Below are 20,085 nucleotides of genomic sequence, written 5' to 3'. Positions count from 1 at the left end.
CCTCCAGTGGTCCTGATCCACATCTGGCCACTGGACCCAGATGGCTCTGGAGGGGAAAGTGAGGCTGGTGATGTTGCCCAGCCCTCCCTCACTTCAGTCCATTTCACTTGCATGTCATGATGTCACCTCCCTGATGTCCTGGGCTTCTTGAGGAATGAAGAACAACAATAAGCCTCAGATACTCCCTCCTCGTTTTCCATTTGGGTATAAAATTTATTCTTTTAAGTTAAAACTGTAGTGTGCATGCCTGGATTCTGCTTTACGTAAGTCTTCCTATTTTTTCATATTTATAATTTTTACAACGATAATATTACATTATGTTGAAATATTTTATTTAACAATTCACCAATATTTGTATACTTAGTTTATTTCTAATATTTTGTTACCACAAATAATGCCTTTGATTAATATCACTACAGTCATACATCTTCTGTGCTCCCTCTCCCTCCCATCAATAACTCTTACGGGTTGAGCAATGCTGAGATCACTGGTTTCTCAGCTCTAACAGTGTTGAGCTCGTCAGTTTCTCTAATTATTTACCAAGCTAATGAACTGTCTGCGACTCTACAAACTGAATTAAAAGAAGAGGCTGATATTGAAGATAAGTTTTCAAGGAAACCTACTACTTTGACAAGAGAAAAGGGGAGAGGGAGGGATAGACTATTTGCGGTACAAAGGAGGTTGTCCAGTTTGTGAAGGGGAACAATACGCCCACGTTAACACCCGTTAAAAAATGGCATCACAAGTCCAGTTATTTTTGTAGATGTCACCCCTACTAGATTAAGCTCCTTTGAATGTAATATCTTATTTAATTTTCCACATTCACATAGTTATCTTTAACAATATTGAAGCTTACTCTCCAAGGGGGAAACTTTCTCTCTCAGGCCCTCAGTTTCCTTACTTGTAAAATGCCCCTGGAGGTTCCTTCCAGTTCAAATGTCTGTTTGTTCCTACGCTTCATTAATAGAAATGGGGGAAGCCCCGGGCTAGGTCCTTCGCGGGAATTTTCCCTTTAAATTAAACGTCTTACGTCTTTGCGGGAATATAGTTGAGGTAGCCTGAGAGCAGCCCCGGTCCCGCTCCGACCCCACGGCTCCCTCTCATTAGAGGATCAGCCCTTGCAAGTTCCAACTCCTCCTCCCCAGCCCTCCCTCCCCTCGAAGTGCACAGAGAAAGTGCTCTCTGATCTAGCACTGGCGCACGTGCGGAAGGCTCCGTTCTACCTGGGCTTCCTTCAGTCCCACCTAAAACCCCACCTTCCACCGGAAGTCCCTGCTCCTTGGTTCTAGTGACTTCCCTCCCTTCGTTTCTATTCATCCTGCAGGGAGCGGGTTTGTGCGCGCCGGCCGGCTTCCTCGTTAGACGGGAAGCGCCTGTGGGGCTGGCGCCGCCTCGCCCCTTTCAGCGCGCCCTCAGCGCGCCTTCAGGGCCGCCTCGTCCCTTCAGCGCCCCCTCAGCGCGCCTTCAGCGCCCCCTCAGCGCCGCCTCGTCCCTTCAGCGCCCCCTCAGCGCGCCCTCAGCGCGCCTTCAGCGCCCCCTCAGCGCGCCTTCAGCGCCCCCACCCCCCTTTCTCCCCCCGCCTGGCGCGCCCTCAGCCGCCAGCCCCTCCCGGGCGCCCTCAGCGCCCCCCTCAGGGCGCCCTCAGCGCCGCCTCGCCCTTAGCGCCCCTCGGCCCTGCCGCCCTTCACGCCCCCTCGCGCCCCCTCACGCCCCAGCGCCCCCTCAGCCCCCTCGCCCCCTAAAGGCCCCTCCGGGCGCCCTCCGCCCCTCAGCCCCCTCAGGCGCCTCGCCCCCCTCAGCGCGCCATCAGCGCCGCCTCGTCCCTTCAGCGCCCCCTCAGCGCGCCCTCAGCGCCCCCTCAGCAATCCCCGCGCACAGGGCCGCACGTGGGAGGGCCTCATAGCATAAATGCTGGGAGGCCACGTGCGCACTTTCCCGGCCCCGGAGGCGCGTGCCCAGGATGCGACTTTTCATTGGCCACCCTCAGACCAGGAGGCGGTGCCAGAACGAGCTCGCTCCGGGATTGGCCAGCTATGGGCCGGGGCCGCTCCTTGGGGTCCGGGAAGACTAGAGGAAGACAAAGGGGCAGCAGTGGGCCGCTGTGGTCATGGCGCAGACCTTGAGGCCTCCGGCCTCCGAGCAGTGGCCGCTGAAGCGCTATGGCCGCTTCGTGCCCGCGGGCACTGACCGCTTCGGGGCTGCCTCCGAGGCGCAGTCGGACTCGGAGTCCTCGACCTCTTGGAAGGTGAGGGTTGGGGGAGGGGCGGTGCTGTGGGGGAGGGCCGGGCGAGTCTGGGGGGCAGCGAGCTTCGCCTTCCCGCCAGAGTGAACGAGTCAGGGGGCCCTAGGCAAGCTACGTCACTTTGTCTGTCTCAGCCGCTAAGTCGGGGTATTCAAGTCGCATTTTCAGGGGAGTGAGGACAAAATGAGACCTTAAAACATAAATTCCGAATAATGCATTATTAACGCCATATGAGCGAGCGTTATTACATTTTATCTTACTCTGTACACATATCTAGCAAATTCCTACAAATAGATAGCGTTCGTCTGTTTAAGTCGTGTCCAACTCCCGAGAACCCCTCTGGTTTCTCTTGGCAAAGATTCTGGAATGGTTTTTCATTTCCTTCAATCATAAATTTTACAGATGAGGAAACTGAGGCAAAAGGAGTTAAGTGACCCGCCCAGGTTCATGCAGCCAGGGAGTGTCTGAGACTGCATTTGAACCTGATCAGGTCTGACTTACTCCAGGTCTGGTCCTCTATTCACGGTCCCACCTAGCTGCCCAGTATTCATATAAATATATTTATAAAATATATCAAAAATATGTATACAAATTAGTATTCATATAAATTAACATAAAAGGGAATATTACTATAAATATAAAATAGTATTAAATGTAAATTTGTTCATATAACTACTTATGAACAGCTGCATTGAAAAAATTAAATATGGATATGAATATATTTTTAATAAATATATAAATTGTATTTAATATTTCTATAAACTTACAAATATATGGATTACTTGCTCTCTAGGGGGAAGGAGTAAGGGAGGAAGGAAGAGAGAAAAAAGTTAGTACACAAGGTTTTACAAGGGTGAATGTTGAAAATTTTGCGTATGTTTTGAAAATAAAAAGTTTTAACTAAAAGAAAATTATATTCTATCGGGAGAATAAAACACAAGTAAATAAATAAATACAAATATAAATACATAAAACACATGTAAATGCTAGCTTTTTATTATTAAAATCATCTCTCACTCTCTCAAGATATCCATTCTGTAGCAAAGTTTTGTTTTCTACCTTCACATCAAATGTCCCCTTTGGTCACACAGCTCCCATTTTGCTGCAGACCCTCATCACCTCCAGGGAATTTGGAATTGTGTCCAAAGGGCTGTTAAATTTTTGGGGCCCCTTTTAATATCCCTTTTTTAATACTTAAGTTCCAAATTGTTCTCCAGAATGGTTAGACCAGTTCATAATTCCACCAGCAATGCATTAGTGTTCCAATCTTTATATTTTTTCTCCAGCATTTGTTATTTGTTAATCTCAGCAACAAAACCTCTTTACTGTTGGATAAAATAGATTTCTGCATCCAAATGAAAGTGTTCTCTCTCCCTCCTCTAATCCATTTCCTTCCTCACTGTAAAAATAAAAACTCTTCCTTGGATGCATCTGTTATGTGAAAGAATTTCCCCTTTCTCCCTTTTCTTCTCCCAATGCATCCCTCTTTATCAAACCTCCATTTTTTTTTTTTTTAAATCATCCTAACATAATCTACTTGGTGCCTCCTTCTAACTTCCATAGTGATAAAATTCTTAGGCTTTATGTGCATCATCTTTGCATAGGGAATGTAAAAAGTTTAATTTACTTAAATCCATTATGGTTTTTTTTTTTTTCATGTTTATCTTTTTGTACTCAATTAAATCTTTTGTTGAAATGTCTGGTTTTCTTTTTAATCTCTGTTCTTTTCATCAGGAATTTAAAAAATTCCTCTTTCATTAAATATCCATTTTCTCCCCCTGAAAGATTATACTCAGTTTTGCTAGTTAGTTTGTTTTTGGTTATAATTCTATCTCTTTTTCTTCCTAGAATATCAGATTCTATGTCTTCCACTCCTTTATTGTTGAAACTGCTAAATCGCATGTGATCTGGACTGTGACTTCTCAGTCCAGACTTCTCACACTTTGAATAGCCTTTTTTACTTCTTTCAGTATTTTTTCCCTTAACCTATTCTCTCAAATTTAGATATTATATTCCTGGGAATTTTCATTCTGGGATCTCTTTCAGGAGATCCTGAAAGTATCTGTATCCTTAAGAGATTTTTAAAAAATGAAAAAAAAATTGGAGAAAAATATTTATAGCATCTTTTTTTGTGGAGACAAAGAATTGGAAATTAAGGGAATGACCATCAATTGGAGAATAGCTAAATAAATTATTGTAATGGAATACTATTGTGCTGTAGGAAATGAAGAAGGAAATAAATGGTTTCAGAAAAACCTGGGAAGACAAATATGAACTGATGCAAAATAAACAGAATCAGGATAATATTGTATATTGAAACAACAACATTGTAATGATAATTAGCTGTGAAAGACTTAGCAATTTTGGTCAGTACAGTGATTCAAGATAGTTCCAAAGTCCTCATGGCAAAAAATACTTTTCACCTTCAGAGAGAAAATTGTGAACTTTGAGTACAGATTGAAGCATATTGTTTCACACTTTATTTTTCTTGCTTTTTTGCAAATGGCTAATGTGGAAATATGTTTTGCATAACTTCATATGTATAATGGGTATTGTGTGTCTTGCCTTCTCATTGAGTGGGGGAGGAATATAAATTATTTGATAATGAAAATTTTAAAAATTAAGAATATTAGTTCATTTTCAACACAACCTACTCTACTTGCTCTGTATGTTTAAGTCTTGTATTTACATTTCAGAATTCTTAGTTATAGTCATTTTATTAGGGATGCTTGAAACTTTTCTATTTTTCTTGCAACTATATCTGACTTTGCAGGGCAAATTATTCTTGATTGTAAGCCTGTATAAGCCTGTATAACCTTTGTTAAGCTTCCAGATTTTGTGTGAATCTGACTAGAGTCCCTTTGTATTTAACCTATTCTTTTTTTCTGGATGCTTGTAGTAATTTTTCTTTGATGGGGATTTCTTCTAGATATTCACGTACTACTTTTTCCCTTTGAGTCTCTGCTTGTAATTGTTACAGAATTATTCTACTTTGGGAGTATCTCTAGGCTCACAATACAAAAAATATATCATATGGGCTTTTCTTCGATTTGTCCAATTTTCCATCTTTAGACCCTGAATGGAGGGTTTCTGTCAGGGTTGGGCTGGTCAGGATGGGGTAATCAGACCTATTTGGTATTGTCAGAAGTCCCCCAGATTTTTGTGCTGTTCTCCCAAGTCTCAGGGTTAGGTTCTGTTGGATCTTTGAGGTTTTGAATGTTGGGTCATCAGTACCTTCCAGAGGCTATATTTCTTTGTGGCACATATCTGATATTCTGGGAGGCTCTTGGGAACAATGTCTTTTCTGGCATTCTCTTTCAGGACTTTTGGCTGACTTTTTGCAGTTTTTTATGCAATTATGGAGACCTTTTGCAAGTAATTCACTTATTTATTATAGTTGGTTTTGGAGTTCTCCATTGTCAGTCAGATCAGTCATCAAGTGTGTATATTATAGGGACTGTGCTTGACACTGGACATACAAATACAAACATTAAATAGTCTTTACTCTCAAGGAACTTACATGCCAGTGAAGGAGCACAAATATTAAATCAATAAATGCAAGTATATATAAAATATTCAAATATAAGGTATGTTGGGAGGTAGATAACTAGCAGTTGGGGTAATCAGGAAGAGCTTCATGCAGATCATTCCTAAGCTTCACTATAAAGGAAGAAAGGGAAGAAGGACTATATGAGGGGTTATTTTAACCTAAGTACATTTCAGGAATAAAACAGGGTAAAGACTGGGAGATGGGAGATGAAATGTGCTGGGTAAGGAATAGAGAGAAAGCCGGTTTGGCTGCATCACCAAATTCAGGAAGCAGAGGCATATTCCACAAGGCAATATAGGTTGGAGTCATATTGTGTAGTACTTTAAAAGTGAAACCGAGAAATTGATAATTGGACCTAGAAGCAGGAAGAAGCCACGGGAGTATTTAGTTAAGTAGGAGAGTTGTGGTCATATCTGCATTAAGAAAAATTAGTTTGTTAACAATGTATTGAATGAACTGGAGTGCTAAAAGCTTAGAGATTGGGAGATCTGTGGGAATACACGGGAGCTACCTGACAGTGGCTGCTGGAAGTCCAACCCAGAATGGATCTCCTCTTCTTTGAGGATGATACAAGGAGACTGAGAGGCCATTGTTGTTTCTCTGATCTCTCTGACTGAGAGGCCGTTGACTTGTCTGACTTCTCTCCTCTTCCCTTTGCCTCCAATTTATCTCATTCCCAGTCCACAACACCTGTGTCTGCAACGGCTGCCCTGCGACTCCTTCAGATGCTGTGATCCACAGGTGTGGAGGCTCTCAGAGAATTGACCTGTCCCTTAACAGAGATCAGTGCTTTTAATGTTCCAGTGCATTCAATACGCTGTTAGCAAAGTAATGTTTGTGTTTTCTTTTTTTCTGGAGTAAGGATGTCTTTCCCCTGTTTAGACAGGCTGGAGGCAATTAAAAGATGTAATGGATAGTGTCCTGGCATTTGCAGTCAGAGAGACCTGAGTTCAAAAATAGTCTCAGTTATTTACTGACTTGTAGACCCTAGGAAAGTCACTAACCTCTGTGTGCATCAGGTTCTTCTGTAAAATGGAGAAAATAATAGCTCCTACCTTCCATGTTTGTTATTAAAATAAAAGATATTTGTAAAATGTTTTGCATATCTTAAAAATAAAACATAAATATTAGCTATTATTTTTATTAAGAGGGACTTTTCCTATTAAATAGAAGCTGCGTTTCCTTCTGTCATTCTGAAATGTCTGGTAGAGGATTGGGATAAAGAGGACCCGTATGGACCCTGAGGACCAGCTGCTAGGCTGTTATCCCTGCCTACTTCTATCTTGGGAGCTCCCTGCCTCCTCTTGCTAGTTGCATTGTCCCAACTTCTACCTGAATGTGCTATAGTATTGCCATGTTTATAATGGGCAGTGGGAGGAGACAGCTTTTCCTAGTAAGTTTAGTAGCATTTTGAAAATGAAGCCTTGAACTTTTCATGGAAATTACAGGCGCAGGTTGAGCCCGTAAGAGAAAACTTCCCCAGAGTGTACCTCTTATCAGAGCGTAGAATCCAAATTTAGATCTAGTGGGATCATTTAATTTCACTCTCCATGTTCTCTCCCCTTGTCCCGATGACAGTCAACTTACCTGAACTTTAGCCTTGGCTGCCTTTTCTATCTACCTTCTTTGCTTCTGTTTTGCTAAATCATGCTGGAAGGAATTACACCATTGCATTACGCGTCCACTAGTTCCAGGTTCATTTGGGTATTCGGGGCTGCCCGGCATCTCTTTTATTATTCCTTGCTTGACTTTCACAACCCGATGCAGCAGCTGTTCTAAAGGGTTTCATCTCTTCCAAGCCCCTTATGCAGCCCTCTTTTTTTTTTTTTTTTTTCAGTCAAAGGTCTTGACAGGTCTCGTCTTTGTTGATAAGACGATACAAAGAAAGAAGTCAAAATTAGTCTTTAGCTTCAAGGCACGTAATTTCTGTTGAAGACAACATGTATGTAGCTGGGTACAAATAAAGTAGATGAGAGATCATTTTAGGGGAGCAGGGTGATGGACAAACTGGGACAGGTTTTACTTAGAAGGTGGCACATTAACTGAGCCTTGAAGACTGGGGCTTCTAGACAATGGCAGGTACAAGGGAATGGAGATGAGAGGGGAGTGTCAGGTATGAGAGCAAGAAGGCATTGAAGAGTGTGTAATAAGGCTAGTAAGATAGGCTTGTTCCCCAAGAAAGTTTATCTTTAAATGAGAGAGATGTCAAGATATGAGAAAGGCAAGGCAAGAAATGAATATGGGAAATCGCAGGGGGGGACAGATTGCAGTGTCCTGATTAGCTCTGCAGGTAGTTTCACTCTACAGAGAAACAAGAGTTGCTTACTGAATTAAGTCTGAGCTCCGAAAGAGCTGCTTCTGTTACTCCAGCCAAATGGGATTACTGATAGTCTAGGATATATTCCCTTTAGCATTCTCACAAAGAACCAAAAGAAATGGAAAATGGCAAAAGGTTCAGTCTATAGATGAGCTCCCTTTGTAATATGGTCTCTGATGCTGCCAGTCATTCAGGTAAAGACAAACTCAGGCCATATTCTTCAAAGATTCATTATTTACCCATTGCGGTCAGTTGTGACCATTTGTAGGAAGAACTAAATCGTAGTTAAATTTAGATTTCTACTATAAATTAAGATAATGCACAGATATCTCAAGCCCCAAAATCCAGGGAAGGTGGCCTAAGAGAACACTTTCTGTGAAATGCTCTGTGACTGTCCTTGCTATTCTAGCTACATTAATTTTGTCCTTTTAGTTTCATGTAATCAAAGTTCCCTGTTTTATCTTTTGTAATTGCTGCTAACCCTTGTTTGATTAAGAATACATTGCCTGCTCAACATGTAAGAAATAGACAATTAGCTAATCTTTTTTTGTAATATGATTTTTAATATTAAGGTCATAAATCATTTAGAATTATTGTGGAATGTAGTGTAAGGTGTTTTTGTACAGAATTAGTTCCCAGATATTCTTTCCTTCCTCAAATATCGACTCCAACACTATCCCATAGCTCCTCCCTATAACATCTTGGACTGATTGAATCCTGGGACAGAATTAGGATGACATTTCTCATGTCTTTTCCCAGCGTTGGGAGTCTTGGTCTTCACAACGATATTGGATCTTATTGAGACTAGAACCCTTTGTTTGTAAAACTCTTTAGTTGTGTTTATAAAGAGAAAAGGCTTTCAGTAGTTTTGGGTTTGGTATTGGGCCACAGGAGTGACAAAGTGGATAGAACTCTAGGTGGGGAGTCCTTTCTCATCTTTCTGAGTTCAAATCCAGCCCAAGACACTAGCTTGTGGGGCCCTGGGCATTTCACTTAACCCTGCTTGCCTCAGTTTACTCATCTGCAAAACAAGCTGGAGGAGGAAATAGCCAACCAGATCTTCTCTGTCATTGTAGCAGCTTTCTGTTATGGGGCTCCCTCTCTTTTGCTTACTCATTTTTAGCAGCTTATTTCCTGGTGGTAATGGGAGGGAACATCTCAGGCTTCTTGAGCTTCGGCCAGAGGCCTGACCTTAACTTCTCCTCTTTCCCCTGGGCCTCCATCAGTTGGTCAGTCAGGCAGTTAACCTGAAGCCTTCTTAGTCCTTGTGGCTTCCAGCAGTTGCTGCCCCAACTCCTCCTGCCTTGGAACCAAACCAGGGGCTCTTCTCCTGTGAGGGAGTGGTCAGCAGGGCCCTTGGTGCTCCTCTTTGATGGCAGGCCCGGCCTGTGTGCTCCCCCTTGTTTGCACCCATAGCTTGGGTGGGCCCCTCCACCTCGAGCTCAGTACCTCTCAGCTTCCCTGAGCCCTCACTGTCCGTGGGTGGCCTTAAGCACCGCCACCCCCAGTGCTGGTTTGTCTTCTGAAACAGTCTTAGGCTGGACAGCCACTGTACCTGGACTTTAAGTACTTCTGCTCCTCTAAAGTTTTCTGAGATATTATTTTAAATTATTTGTGGGGGATTCTGGCAGAGTCAGGTGATTTCTTGCCTTGTTATTTGCCATCTTCCTGGAATTCTGGAAGTGAGGTTTTTAATGAAAGATATGTAAGAATTTTTAATGAGACCCCAACATTTAATTTAACCTATCTCTGTTGAATTTACAAGACTCAGATCTGAGTTTTTCATGCCTATGCTCTGTCTTTCTCATGATAGCCATTAGTACCATCTCCTCCACTCGTTGGCATTTCACTTGTTTATGGCTTAATTTCTTCTTTTATAAAAGGAGGATATAGGACTAAATCAGTTGTTAAGTTTGAGTCAAGCGCCTCATTAAACAGATTGTCTTTTATATTTTATATATTTAGCATCTGTTAATAGATTTCTAATTATTCATTTCAAAATGGTTTTTAAAAGTTAGTTTAAGTGATGACTTGCTTTTAAATGAAATTTAATACAGGTTTTTTCAGACTTCAAGATTAATAAGATATAACCTATTTGGCTATGCCAAATTTGTTAGACATAGTTTCTCTTTTTCTAACAGGAAAAAGGGTCAGTTTATATTTTAATAACTGGAACAAAAATGATTGACCTACTTGTCATTTTTTTTTTAATTTAATAGCCTTTTATTTAAAGGATATATACATGGGTAACTTTACAGCATTAACAATTGCCAAACCTCTTGTTCCAATTTTTCACCTCTTACCCCCCCCCTCCCCTAAATGGCAGGATGACCAGTAGATGTTAAGTATATTAAAATATAACTTAGATACACAATTAGTATACATGACCAAAACATTATTTTGCTGTACAAAAAGAATCAGACTCTGAATTATTGTACAATTAGCTTGTGAAGGAAATCAAAGATTCAGGTGTGCATAAATATAGGGATTGGGAATTCAATGTAATGGTTTTTAGTCATCTCCCAGAATTCTTTTTCTGGGTATAGCTAGTTCAGTTCATTACTGCTCCATTAGAAATGATTTGGTTAATCTCGTTGCTGAGGATGGCCTGATCCATCAGAACTGGTCATCATCTAGTATTGTTGTTGAAGTATATAATGATCTCCTGGTCCTGCTCATTTCACTCAGCATCAGTTCATGTAAGTCTCTCCAGGCCTTTCTGAAATCATCCTGTTGGTCATTTCTTACAGAACAGTAATATTCCATAATTTTCATATACCACAATTTATTCAGCCATTCTCAACTGATGGACATCCATTCAGTTTCCAGTTTCTAACCACTACAAAAGGGCTGCCACAAACATTCAGTGCACATACAGGTCCCTTTCCTTCTTTTATAACCTCTTTGGGATATAATCCCAGTAGTAACACTGCTGGATCAAAGGGTATGCACAGTTTGATAACTTTTTGAGCATAGTTCCAAACTACTCTCCAAAATGGTTGGACCCGTTCACAACTCCACCAACAATGCATCAATGTCCCAGTTTTCCCGCATCCCTCCAACAATCATCGTTATTTTTTCCTGTCATCTTAGCCAATCTGACAGGTGTGTAGTGGTATCTTAGAGTTGTCTTAATTTGCATTTCTCTGATTAATAATGACTTGGAGCATCTTTTCATATGACTAGAAATAGTTTCAATTTCTTCATCTGAGAATTGTCTGTTCATATCCGTTGACCATTTTCAATTGGAGAATGGACTTGATTTTTATAAATTAGAGTTAATTCTCTATATATTTTGGAAATGAGGCCTTTATCAGAATCTTTGACTGTAAAAATATTTTCCCAGTTTATTGCTTCCCTTCTAATCTTGTCTGCATTAGTTTTGTTTGTACAAAAACTTTTCAGTTTGGTATAATCAAATTTTCTATTTTGTGATCAGTAATGATCTCTAGTTCTGCTTTGGTCATAAAGTCCTTCCCCTTCCACAGGTCTAGGGGAGGTAAACTATCCTGTGTTCCTCTAATTTATTAATAATTTCATTCTTTATGCCTAGGTCATGAACCCATTTTGACCTTATCTTGGTGTACGGCGTTAAGTATGGATCAATGCCTAGTTTCTGCCATATTAGTTTCCAATTTTCCCAGCAATTTTATCAAACAGTAAGTTCTTATCCCAAAAGCTGGGATCTTTGGGTTTGTCAAAGACTAGGTTGCTATATTTGTTGACTGTTTTGTCCCTTGAACCTAATCTATTCCACTGATCAACTGATCTATTCCTTAGCCAATACCAAAAAGTTTTGGTAACTGCTGCTCTATAATATAATTTTAGATCTGGTACAGCTAAGCCACCATCATTTGATTTTTTTTTCATTAATTCCCTTGAAATTCTTGACCTTTTGTTTTCCATATGAACTTTGTTGTTATTTTTCTAGGTCATTAAAATAGTTTTTTGGGAGTCTAATTGGTATAGCGCTAAATAAATAGATTAGTTTAGGTAATATTGTCATCTTTATTATATTTTCCGCCCTATCCAAGAGCATTTAATTTTTCAATTGGTTAGATCAGACTTAATTTGTGTGAAAAGTGGTCTGTAATTTTGCTCATAAAGTTTCTGATTTTCCCTTGGCAGATAGATTCCTAAATATTTTATATTATCAGTAGTTACTTTAAATGGAATTTCTCTTTGTAACTCTGACTGTTGGATTTGTTAGTGATATATAAGAATGCTGATGACTTATGTGGGTTTATTTTATAACCAGCAACTTTGCTAAAGTTGTGGATTATTTCTAATAACTTTTTAGCAGAATCTCTGGGGTTCTCTAAAGTATACCATCATGTCATCGGCAAAAGAGTGATAATTGGCTTCCTCATTGCCTATTCTTATTCCTTTAATCTTTTCTCAGCTCTTATTGCTATAGCTAGTGTTTCTAATACAATATTAAATAGTAATGGTGATAGTGGGCAACCTTGTTTCACTCAGATCTTATTGGAATGGTTGCAGTTTGTCTCCATTACATATGATCTTACTGATGGTTTTAAATAGATGCTGCTGATTATTTTAAGGAAAAGATCCATTTATTCCTATACTCTCAAAGTGTTTTTAATAGGAATGGATGTTGGATTTTATCAAATGCTTTTTCTGCATCTATTGAGATGATCATATGGTTTTGTTAATTTGGTTATTGACATGGCATTATATTGATAGTTTTCCTAATATTGAACCAGCCCTGCATTCCTGGTATAAAATCCTACTTGATCATAGTGTATTATCTTGGAGATGATTTTTTGTAGTCTTTTGCTAATATCTTATTTAAGATTTTAGCATCAATATTCATTAGGGAGATTGGTCTATAATTTTCTTTCTCTGTTTTCAGCCTACCTGGTTTGGTATCAGTACATGTCTGTGTCATAGAAGGAATTTGGTAGGACTCCTTCATTTCCCTATTTTATCAAATAATTTATATAGCATTAGGGGCCAATTGTTCTTTAAATGTTTGGTAAAATTCACATGTAAATCCATCTGGTCCTGGGGATTTTTTCTTAGGGAGTTGTTTAATTGCCTGTTCTATTTCTTTTTCTGAAATGGGACTATTCAAACAATTACTTCCTCCTCTGTTAGTCTGGGAAGTCTATATTTTTGGAGGTAGTCATCCATTTCACTTAGGGTTATCAAATTTATTGGCATAAAGTTGAGCAAAATAACTCCTTATTGTTTCTCTAATTTCCTCTTCCTTGGTGGAAAGTTCTCCCTTTTCATTTTTAAGACTACTAATTTCATTTTCCTCCCTCCTTTTTCTAATCAGATTTACAAAGGCTTATCTATTTTATTGGCTTTTTCATAGAATCCAACTCTTAGTTTTATTAATTAGTTCAATAGTTTTTTACTTTCAATATTTTTAATTTCTCCTTTTAATTTTAGAATTTCCAATTTAGTATTTGATTGGGGTTTTAATTTGGTCTTTTTAGTTTTTTTAGTTGCAAGTCCAATTCATTAATCTTTTCTTTCTCTGTTTTTATTCAAGTAAGCCTCTAAGGATATAAAATTCCCTCTTATTACCGCTTTGGCTGCATCCCACAAATTTTGGTATGATGTCTCATCATTGTCATTATCTTGAGTGAAATTATTAATTGTATCTATAATTTGCTGCTTCACCCAATCATTCTTTAAGATGAGATTGTTTAGTTTTCAATTACTTTTTGGTCTATTTCCCCCTAATTTTTTTGTTGAATGTATTTTTTATTGCATCATGATCTGAAAAGAAAGCATTTACTATTTCTGCTTTCTTACATTTAATTTTGAGGTCTTTATGTCCTAATATATGGTCAATTTTTGAATAGGTTCCATGAACTGCTAAGAAGAAAGTATATTCCCTTCTATCTCCATTCAATTTTCTCCAAAGATCCAACATACCTAATTTTTCTAATATTCTATTTACTTCTTTAATTTCTTTCTTATTTGTTTTGTGGTTTGATTTGTCTAATTCTGAGAGTGCAAGGTTGAGATCTCCAATATTACAGTTTTGTTGTCTATTTCTTCTTGCAACTCTCTTAACTTCTCCTTTAGGAAGCTGAGTGCCATACCACTTGGTGCATATATGTTTAATATTGATATTGCTTTGTTATTTATGCTACCCTTTAGCAGAATGTAGTTTCCTTCCTTATCTCTTTTAATTAGATCAATTTTTACTTTTGCTTGATCTGAGATAAGGATGGCTACCCCTGCTTTTGACTTCACCTGAAGCATAATAGATTTTGCTCCAGCCTTTTACCTTTACTCTATATGTATCCCCCTGCTTTAAATGTGTTTCTTGTAAACAACATATTGTAGGGTTCTGACTTTTGATCCAGTCTGCTATCTGCCTCCTCTTTGTGGGAATTCATCCCATTCACATTTACAGTTAGAATTACTAAATCTGTATTTCCTGCTCATCCTAATAACCTCAGATTGTGCTTTACTTATTCTTGCCTCCCCAACCCTCTTTCCCCCTTTTAAACTTATGTACCCCTCTTGTATCACAATACTTATCCTCTTTATAATCCCTCCCTCCCCCCTTTGAGTCTTTCCCCCTTCCTTCCCTTATTACTCTTTTTCTTTTCCCTTTTCCTCCCCGTTTTAATGAGGGAGAGAATTTTCTCTAAAACAAATGTCAATTATTTTTTCTTTGAGCCAACTCTGATGAGAGTAAGATTCACACAATGTTCCTCCCCTCTCTAAATTCCCTCAGATATGATAAATTTCCTTAGCCTCTTTGTGGGATGTGGTTTCCCTCTTTTATCCCTCCTTCCCACCTTATTCTGCCATCATCCCTTTTCCATATCTACTTCCCTTTTTTATGTTATATCAGTACAATCAAATTTTACATGTATTTTTTTTTTGTATATTCACAACAGAAATACAATTCTCAAGAGTTATTTTTACCTTTTCTGCATCTCTTGAGTTCTATTCTTGGAGATCAAATTTTTGTTTAATTCTGGTTTTCTTCAGAAACAAATGGAATTCATTTGTTTCATTAAATGTCCATCTTCTTCCCTGGAAGAAAATGCTCAGCTTAGCTGGGTAGTTTATTCTTGGCTGCATCCCAAGTTCTTGTGCCTTTCGAATATCATATTTCAGGCCCTTCTTTCCTTTAATGTAGAGGCAGCCAGATCTTGGGTGATCCTTATTGTGGCACCTCAGGTATTTAAATGGGTTTTTGGCTGCTTGTAAAATTTTTTCTTTAATCTGATAGTTCTGAAATTTTGCCACAATATTCCTTAGGGTTTTATTTTAGGGTTTCTTTCAGAAGGTGTTCGATGAATTCTTTCAATGGCTATTTTACCTTCTGATTCTATTACATCTGGGCAGTTCTCTTTGATGATTTTCTTGTAAAAATAGTATCTAGGCTCTTTTTTCATCATAGTTTTCGGAAGGTCCAATAATCCTCAGATTATCTCTCTAGATCTATTTTCCAAGTCTGTCGTTTTACAAGTAGATAATTCATGGTTTTTCCAGTTTGTCATTTTTGTTTTTGCTTGACTGATTCTTGCTGTCTCAATGCATCATTAGTTTCAATTTGTTCAGTTCTAAGTTTTAAAGAATTATTTTCTTCATTAGCTTTTTTACTTCTTTCTGTATATGTCCAATTGAGTTTTTGAATGTATTGTTTTGGTCTGTGGAATTTTTTCCATTTCACTAATTTTTTCTTTAGTGAATTATTTTCTTTTTCAATTCACAGATCCTACTTTCTGGCAGTTCTTTGTCTTTTCAATTCACAAATCCTATTTTCTAGTAAATTCTTTATTTTTTCCAATTCACAATTCTTACTTTCCTGAGATTTTTTTACTTTTTCCAATTCGTATTTCAGGAAGTTGTTGCTCTCTTATAAGGCTTCTCTTTCCTTTCCCATTTTATCTTCTAACTCTCTTTTGAGACTTTTAATGGTCTCTTGTATGAGAGCATCATGTAAAAGAGGACAGTCTGGTGCATGTTTGCTATTTGCTGTCTCTTCAAGTTTGCTGACCTGCTCTTTTTCTGCATAGAAGCTGTGGATCGTTCTTTTCATCTTTTTATTCATGTTTTAAAGCCTTTAGGGTAGGTCTCCTAGGCAAGGGGGTTACCAGCTTCCTCTGCAGAGCAGGGAAAGATGTAAACCGATTTCTGGCTCCGAGTATGGGAGTGCTCTGGTGAGAGTTTTCCCTTCCCCCAACAGGAAGTGGATTCAGCACTGGCCGAGCTATCAAACGGCTTAGTAGGGCTGAGTGGATTAGCGTGCCCTCGGCTGGAACTAAGGGTGAAAGTGTCACTGCCCCAGGCCGGAGCCTCTTGTGGGACTGTGAGTATTGCTGACCGCAGACCGCAGACAGCCCTGAACTCTGCCCCAGTGTCTCTGCCCAATGCCAAATCGGCCCTGGAAAAGCTCTATGGCCTCCAAGCCGAGCTCCCCACTGCAGCAGATTGGAGCTAACCCGGGCTGCGATCCTCCTGCCGTGCAGGATCACAACTGCCCCAAGGAAAAGCCCCATGCTGGGTTGGGGACTGCCGCTTGTGCTGAGATCTGTGCTTTCACCCTCAGTTTTGAGACTCTCCTCGAACCCTAATTTCTCCCTGTCTGCGCCATCTCCCCCTGGCCCCGGCACCAACCTTTTTGGCGAGACTGCAGATTTTCTTCGGCCGGTGAGTTGTTCTACTTCTTATCTTTACGAATTGTAGCAGTCAAGACTATTTTTGAGGCTCGATATAATATTGATAAAGAGGGTAAGAGAAGAGCTTAGAAAGTCGCGTGTGTCTTCTCCGCCGTCTTGGCTCCGTACTTGTCATTTTTTAAGCAAAAGAAAGGTAATATAAGATTTTTGCCTTGAAATGAATTTTAAATCAAGAAATCCAGGTTCCAATAGGGTTTTATGCTTTGGATTCTTTTAACAATTTTTAAGAAATTTCATGATACAAAATAAAGTCACACTTAAATTACCATGTCTGCCTCATCTGACCACAACATTCATTACTAATTTGTGCTTGCTTCATCACAGGATAGTTCAATTGTGTGAGTAATTACACCGAAAGAAAATAATAATTTTAATCCTAATTTGAGAGGATTAGTAAAACATTATTAAAATGATAGAAAAAGTATTAATACTGTCTTTGATTCTGATCATTTCCCTTTTCCCTGAGAAATATTGCAATAGGGGACAGCTAACACCTCACTACATCATTTTGTTTGTCATTGCACAGGATTCCAAAAAACAGCCATGAACTGAGCTATAAATATTGGATTCAAACTGATTTTCACATTTCTGGGCAACCAGAAAAGGAGTCTTCAGCTACTGCTTTTACCCTCAATGATGAATGAGTGACCGAGAAGTATCTTGTGAATTAAAATATTTAGCATTTAGATGTTTTGAGAGACTTCTGAGTAGTAAAGAAAAGTCCTAGCTTTGAGTTTAGGAAATACTCGTTCTACTCCTTGGCTAAACCATTAAGAAAATTCTGTGACTTAATGCAACCTCTCTGGCTTTCTTGTTTCTCTTATCAATAAAAATAAGACACTTATTTGTAGTATGTTAGAAAGAAATACTGGAAATTTAATTGGGGAACCCTTGTTCAAATCCTATCATTGTGCATAAACAGTAGGACATGTCATGTTCATTTATCCCCAATTTCTTCATCAGTAAAATAAAAGGGTAAGTATAGATAATCTCTAAGATCCTTTTTAGCTCTTAAATTTTACTAATCTATGAGATTCCTTTAAGTATGGTATTCAGCGATTTTATAATTCTGTGTCATTTACACCCTTCTAATTAACCTCTTGATCCCATTGTCAAGGAGAGAGAATGGGTTTCTGTAGTCCCTATTTAGGCTACTTTTCCATACATATATTTTAAATGGTTAAGTACAAGTCTATTTAATCTGTAATGTATTTGAAGTATGTCCTATAGTGGTATTCAACTTTCAATTATACTTTTAACCACCTTTTACAATGGTGTTTTTTTTTTTATAGGAAAACACATCTAAATAACTGACTTAAAATAAAGTCTATTCATTCATAAGTGGGGATGACTTATGGTTTCTTCTGTTTGCTTGAAGCAATAACTGAAGTTCATTGTGACAAATGTGTTTTTCCCATGAAGGATAGTGGCAGATAAGAGTTCAGTATCAGTAGCAAAAATAAATTCCTAAATATTGAACTTTTTGTTTGTGTCTCCAGGGAAAAAAATGTGATCTAAGAAGTTTTTAGTAGGCTTAGTAACAAAAGACTAGTTTAAAGATATAATAGTTGACATGAAATTTTTTTAAAAGCCTGTTTTTTTATGATATGATTTCATCACTGTGTATGAGTTCCTGTAACTCCTCCATGCAGTTTTACCCATTATGACTCTTGTGCATGTTTTTTCCCCCCACTTCATCAAATGAGATAGTATTTGTAAAGCATTTACCACTGTACTTCGCATTAGTAGGTACTATTTAAATGTTTATTCCCCTTTCTCTTTCTTTTCCTTTTCCTTTTATCTTGATCTGGAGCATATCATTAAATTGGTTGGGTTTTCCCATTGACATTAAACATTCTTCACAAGTCCCTCTCTTTTTCAGGTTATAAATATCTTAGATGTACTTGTTGATTCTTCTTGACTAAAACTCATTATTAATAATAAGATGGTGAAACTTAGCTACCCATTATGTTTCTTTCTATTGCTCCTTGAAGTATCTGTAATTTGAGTTGTTTGTAATCTCTTCTGAGATCCCCTTCAGTGATTCATGGCTGTATGTATTCATGGCAGAAGGTTGGTATCCTTTTGGCAAATCAGAATGAAAAGTATTAAAATGACTGTACTTAAAGTGACTCCAACTTGGGAGCCTCCTCAATGTGGCATCTGAGAAATGAATCAAGAAATATTTCCTTGTGTGAAATTGAAGGAGGGTCATATGCCAGTTTGTCACTTATTTAGTACATATTCTAAATTTAGTCCAGCTTCTAAATTGGTGACATTATTCATGAATGTTTGGCAAAGCATGTCTAGACAATAGTTTACATGTGAAGGAGGTTTTTAGTGGATTGCAAGCTTAACATGTACAGGATGGCAACCGAAGAACTAGGGCAGTGTTAAGAGAAGTAGGGTTTAAGGCGCTACCAGGTACAGTGGACAGAAAGACAAAGGAAACTGTCTCTGTTTTCAAGAGTTCGTTTTTTTACTAGCAGAGTGGCCAGACTACAAATGTATGTGGTCAAATCCGAGGCATTCTGAACACTACATTTTAAGGAGGATATTAGCAGAATGGATAGTGTTATACCTGGAGTCAGGAAGACCTGACTTCTTGTATGCTGTATGATTCTGGGCATGTCACTTAGCCTCTCTTTGGCTCAGTTTCCTCATGAAAATCAAATGAGATAGTAATTATAAAGCACTTAGCACAATGCCTAACATAGTTAAGTATTATATGGGTATTAGTTATTATTATAATATGATAATAATAACCTAGAAGAGGATGACTTAGAATGAAGAGCCTTGAGTAGGAGGCAAGATTGAAGGAACGAGGGGTGTTTAGTCTGAAGAAGAGAAACAGACTTGGAAGTTATGGTAGATGTTTTTAGTTATTTGGAAGGCTATCATAATGAAAGATGGATTAGACTTAAGCTGCAGGGTACTTACTATAAGGCAGAATTTGGAATAATAGGTAAAAGATATTTCAGTTAAAAATTAGGTATTACATAAAGAAAAACTTTCTAACAATTAAAGCTATATAGAAGTTAAATTAATTGCCTTAGAAGATAACACTTTTTCTGCTTTGGAGTGTTCCTATCCTATGTTCTTCTAATTTATTTATAATCTCATTCTTTATAACTAGGTCATGAACGCATTTTGACTTTATCTTGGTGTAAGCAAGCATATACCTCAAATGCTCATAGGTTTGATACAAAGTACACTCTTTTAAAATTCCTATAGCCTAACAAAATTCTACTATGATGTAAATTATTAAACCCCTTAAGTCCCGATCTTGGTTACT

General features: G+C 38.5%; 1 protein-coding gene across 4 annotated transcripts in view; it reads left to right on the top strand.

The window, feature by feature from the left end:
• Window positions 1-2,011: 2,011 nt before the first annotated feature.
• The window catches only part of REC114 (REC114 meiotic recombination protein), a 97,328-nt gene continuing 79,254 nt past the window's right edge, over window positions 2,012-20,085 (top strand). For 2 of the 4 annotated variants that reach the window (XM_031956648.1, XM_031956646.1), the window contains exon 1: window positions 2,012-2,245. In XM_031956648.1, coding sequence (XP_031812508.1) covers window positions 2,108-2,245 — 138 coding nt within the window. In that variant the 5' untranslated portion in view covers window positions 2,012-2,107. The remainder of the gene's footprint in view (window positions 2,246-20,085) is intronic. The other 2 variants (XM_031956647.1, XM_031956649.1) reach the window with 2 other exon arrangements.

Source organism: Sarcophilus harrisii, chromosome 2 (assembly GCF_902635505.1).
Source record: "Sarcophilus harrisii chromosome 2, mSarHar1.11, whole genome shotgun sequence".
Lineage (NCBI taxonomy): Eukaryota > Metazoa > Chordata > Mammalia > Dasyuromorphia > Dasyuridae > Sarcophilus > Sarcophilus harrisii.
Note: the sequence above shows the minus strand (reverse complement) of the source record. Positions and strands in the feature narration are given on the sequence as shown.